At 38.2% G+C, this 5,000-nt stretch overlaps 1 protein-coding gene and 1 long non-coding RNA gene across 10 annotated transcripts in view; one reads left to right on the forward strand and one right to left on the reverse strand.

The window, feature by feature from the left end:
* LOC124423712 (forkhead box protein O-like) overlaps positions 1 to 5,000 on the reverse strand; it is a 114,888-nt gene that overhangs the window by 109,382 nt on the left and 506 nt on the right. For 5 of the 9 annotated variants that reach the window (XM_046961779.1, XM_046961778.1, XM_046961780.1 and 2 more), the window contains exon 1: positions 2,441 to 3,367. In XM_046961779.1, coding sequence (XP_046817735.1) covers positions 2,441 to 3,010 — 570 coding nt within the window. In that variant the 5' untranslated portion in view covers positions 3,011 to 3,367. Of the gene's footprint in view, positions 1 to 2,440; positions 3,368 to 3,841; positions 4,032 to 4,196 lie in introns of those variants that run through there. The other 4 variants (XM_046961774.1, XM_046961773.1, XM_046961772.1 and 1 more) reach the window with 4 other exon arrangements.
* Positions 4,462 to 5,000, forward strand: part of LOC124423713 — a 2,415-nt gene continuing 1,876 nt past the window's right edge. Inside the window, exon 1 of the long non-coding RNA XR_006942135.1 lies at positions 4,462 to 4,600. This is a non-coding gene — a long non-coding RNA (uncharacterized LOC124423713). The remainder of the gene's footprint in view (positions 4,601 to 5,000) is intronic.

Raw genomic sequence — 5,000 nt, forward strand, 5'->3', positions numbered from 1 at the left:
AAATTCTACGTCTTCAAGAGAAAGGTGGACGTCGTCGTGGACGACTTGGAGCAACCGTTTCCCCGCGTTCTTCTCGAATCGGCAAGTCGGCTCGACTCGATTCGACTCGATTCAACTCGATTTGATCCGATTCGAGTTTACTCGATTCTATACGGAATATACATACGTACGGAATATACATATCCGTAAATGCGAAACGATTCTGTCGTAATTTACTACGTCGAGATGAAGAAATCGTGTTGTAGCCTTGCTCAAGGCAAGGTGAATAGAAATGTTGTTGACCACGAATCGTAGAACGCTATTCCCCTACTTCTGCCAACCCTTTCTTTTTTCTCTCCTCTCCATCCTCTCCTTTCATCATGACGTTCGAACCCTTTCGAAATTTTTTACTTCGACGAAAATTTACGCATACCATCGATTACGTTCCTAACACATAATAACAATAATAATAATAAAAATAATAATAATAATAATAATAATAATAATAATAATAATAATAATAATAATAATAATAATAATAATAAAGAAAAAAAAAGAAGAAAATAAACGTCGTTCATTTCTAATCATATGCGTATTATTAAATAATACTGAAGTATACAGTTTAATTAGGCAGATTGATATTTGATTTATCACTTCTCTCTCGCGGATAAAATGATTTTATACGACATTACGATTCAGAAAAATTCCAAATGATTTTCCTTGAACGTAAAAGAAGTGTCTTGTTATTCCCAATCGTCATTATCTTCCAAGAAAACTCATTGATAACTCACCGCGATGCGTCGTAAAACCGTTAGCACGACGTCTAAGTAGGTAGATGAAACGTCGATCGGCCAATGACGATATGATATAATAATAATAATAATAATAATAATAATAATGATAATAATAATTATTATTATGATCTACGCATTTTTCTTGATAAAATGTCGAAGAGAAAATTTGATTTACGTCATGCAGCGTCCTGAAAAATCCCACAAGAAAATTTCCCTCCATCTTTTGACATATTTATCGAGTCGCAAAAGAAAAGAAATGAAGAAAAAAAAAAAAAAAAAAAAGAAGAAAAAAAACGAAAAAGAAGAAAAAATAAAGATAAAAAGAAAATATTGATAGGATTACAATCAAACTCGATGGAACCATTAACATTTATTACTCATTGACTTGTCGACGCTTATACATGCATGTATATAATACAACAAATATATATATATATATATATATATATATATATATATATATGTAATTATCACCATAATATATAATTATGCATTTTTCTACGTGCAATATTATCAAAAGCGCGCGTCACGATCGCGTTGCGTAAGGCGGAAGACACCGATCTAAAAGATGGATGTAAAAAAGAGCTTATGAAATATACGACGTTACGTTATAAATCACGTTGTTTCGTAGCGCGAGATAAGGATTTCCTCGATAATTAAGTATGTATGCGAAAAGAGAGATATATAGATAGATAGATAGATAGATAGATAGAAAGATAAATAGACAGAGAGAGAGAAAGAGATAGAGAACGATCCGTTTCTCGATCCATACGATTATCATTATTATTATCATCATCTTCCTACTTCTAATCGATCGGACTCTGATCGATCGCATCTACGTAGAGAATACAATAACAGATAATAAACTCGTCGATCGTTCTTTCGCGACGATCTTCCAAAGCAATTCCGAGAATAGATTTTCTAATTTATATCGATAAACGCTTTATCTTTTTATCCTAACTAGATTATAACAACGATATTATTACGTTATATGTTCTTGTAAGATGTCATCGATTATAATATACCTTTAAAACAGGGATAAAATATCTGCACACACACATACACATACACACACACACATATATATGTATATATATATATATATATATATATATATATATATATATATTATGTAGATACTTATGTATATGTATAAGCAAGCGAATATGTTGATACGTAACATCTTGGTCTATCAGATTCTTTCTCTCTTTCTTCTTCTCTTATTATTATCGCAGAACGTTCAAAGACCAAAATCCAAGTTCTCCCTTCCATCTAAAAACGCGAACGAACGAACGAACGAATGAACGCTGCTATGGACTCGAGATGAGACGAAACGAGACGAGACGAGACGAGACCAGACGACTCTTTACGTTGTATTCGGGGACATAAGTAAGTACATATATAGTTAACTAAGTCATGTATATTGATCTAACCGACTCATCACCTCGAGGGGACTCGTAACGTTTATTTACAAAACATCTATGTCCTCGAAATTCGTTCTAGGATCTAATCGAGATCGTTGTCATTCTTAAGCACGTTTAACCGGCTAAATAAGTAACATAAAGCAACAATTACTTTTAAATATCCTTAAATATCTATTAATGCGAAGGATAAAATATATGTAAAAGTCGTTGATAATAAAATATTAATCAAAATAAAATATTTACCTTCCAACCGGCACTGCTATTACTATCACCCTTGTCCTTGAAATAGTTAACGTTCTGTACCATCCATTCGTATATCTGGGATAACGTGAGCCTTTGTTCCGGTGCACTGGTGATCGCTTGTGTAATCATATCGGCATAGCTTAGATTACCCCACGCGTTTCTTCTAGATGAGTTCTTTTTAACTGGGAATAATGGTGCACCCCCCGCACCTGTTTGTCCCAATGTTCCCTGTTGCGGTGGTGTACCACCTACCTCGCCTATGTCGTTACCAGTTTGTACACCACAAGCACCACTACCACCACCAGAACCACCAACGACGACTCCAACGTTACCATCGACGTATCCATCGGGCCTCGGTAAAGGCCACGTGTTGGACCGCGCTCTCGTTTGTGGCTCAAAACCGCTTTCGTCGAACGGTACTCCCTGTTGCTGCTGCTGTTGCTGCTGTTGTTGTTGTTGTTGCTGTTGTTGTTGTTGGGAAACGGTCGATGAACTCGTCGATGATGATACTGTAGAGACCGAGTCCATCATGTTGGCCTCCTCTGTATATTCCACTTTGACCGCGAGCATGTTTCGCGGGCGAAAGAAGTACCGGTAGTTAGTAGTCTCTCACAGTCGTCGACCTTAAGAATTGAGTGCGCGCGTGCGTTCGCGCGCACCGAACCAAGGGCTTGATCTTCTTCCTCTCTCTCTCTCTTCTTCTTCCTTCTCCTCCTTCTCCTTCTCCTCCTCCTACTACTACTACTACTACTACTCTTTATTCTTCTTCTATATGCTTCAAAACTCTTTGTCTTCTTAATTTTATTTCCTTTCTTTCTTTCTCTTATTATTATCAATCTTCGAAGAAGAGACGAATTATGCTTCTTCAATCTGTCTTCTTTTCGATTGCACTAAGATATTATAGTTTTATCATAATTATTCGATGTATAATATATATATATGTATATATATATATATATATATGTATATATATATATCCCTCTCTTTTTCTCTCTCTTTCTCTCTCTCTCTCTTTCTCTCTTACGTTTTAAAAATCATCGAAAAAGAACGAAGTACCGAAAGAGATCTAATCGGTGCGAGACGTTTCTATCGACTAAGTTAAGCGGGTGAGAGAGAGAGCGCTTTAACGGTTCTCCACTTGCACGCGTTCCAACCCGTTTGTAATGTGCAAGAAAAAGGGGGAAAAAAAAAGAAGAAAAAAAAGAGAAATAAGAAAACAAGAAGAGAAAGAGGGAGTGGAACACTCTGTGGATCGCGAAGAAAATTAAGCGCGAACGACGGATCGACTCGGCCACGACTGCCGGGCCAATCGAGCGAGAATACTGCTACGCGCCGCGTTCCTCTTCGCCGACGACTAGAAAGAGAGATGGAGATAGAATGGTAAAAGAGAGGGATAGATACACTGAGCGAACGAACGAACGAACGAACGAACGAGCGAGCGTGCGAGAACGTCGTTTACGTACGTTCCTCTGTCTAAGTGTGTCCGTGTCCGACTGTATGAGCGCGATCGAGACACGCGGGAACGACCGAACGTCTACGAGTGAACGAGCGAGTAAGCGAATGCGAACGAACGAACGCGAATGCGAACGAACGAACGAACGAACGCGAATGCGAACGAACGCGAACGAACGCGAACGAATAAGAACGAACGAACGAACGAACGAACGAATGAACGTGCGAGCGAGCGAGCGAGCGAGCGAATGAGTGAGTGAGCGAGAAAGAGAAAGAGAAGCCGAGAGAAGGATAGAAGATCCACCTGGTAGTGGGGGCAAACCACGTGGTCAAACTCTCTGTGTTTACAAGCCGCGCCGCTGTCGGTCACGTGGCCATGTTTTGATAGAGAAATTGGCCCACCCCGTGTAGGGAAAATCCCGCCAAAGATCTTCTCGTCGACCTCCGAACAGAGAGGATGATTTCTCCTTCCTCCTACGACTACTACGATCTACTACCTCCTATTCCTCTTCTTTTCCTGATACTTCCTCTCGACGATAACGAAAACGACGACGAAGACGAAGCACAAAGCACGAAGGAAGACGAAACACGAAGAGACAACGACGATGACGTGTTCTTCGCGGGATAATAGTACCGTATCGATATAACGAATGACGGTGGCACACAACCAATAATGATTCTCCAAACTCCGACGTTATCAAAGATCAAGTATGAAAGAGATCATTTACTTTTTTTGTTAATTTCTTATATCTTCGATTATACCGATTAAAATCGTATCTTCTATCTTTCAACTTGTTCTTTTACTTTTTCTTTTACTTTTCTTTCTTCTCTTTGTTTTTTCTCTTTCCCCACCTTTCTTTTTTTATTAACTCGTATTTATCTATCTATTTAACTCGTCGAGATATTATTAATCTTTTATCACTTTCGGCGCGAAAATTCGACTCGCGCGTCTCACTCTATCGTTTTTCTTTTTCTTCCCCCTTATTTCACCGTTTCTTTTTCAATCTTTCTTTCTCCAATAATTCAACGACGTTCGACGAAGATATTCGATCAATCAATCAATCGATCGATCGATCGATCAATTTATTTATTTATTTATTTCTCTTAT

This window comes from Vespa crabro, chromosome 4, assembly GCF_910589235.1.
Source record: "Vespa crabro chromosome 4, iyVesCrab1.2, whole genome shotgun sequence".
NCBI lineage: Eukaryota > Metazoa > Arthropoda > Insecta > Hymenoptera > Vespidae > Vespa > Vespa crabro.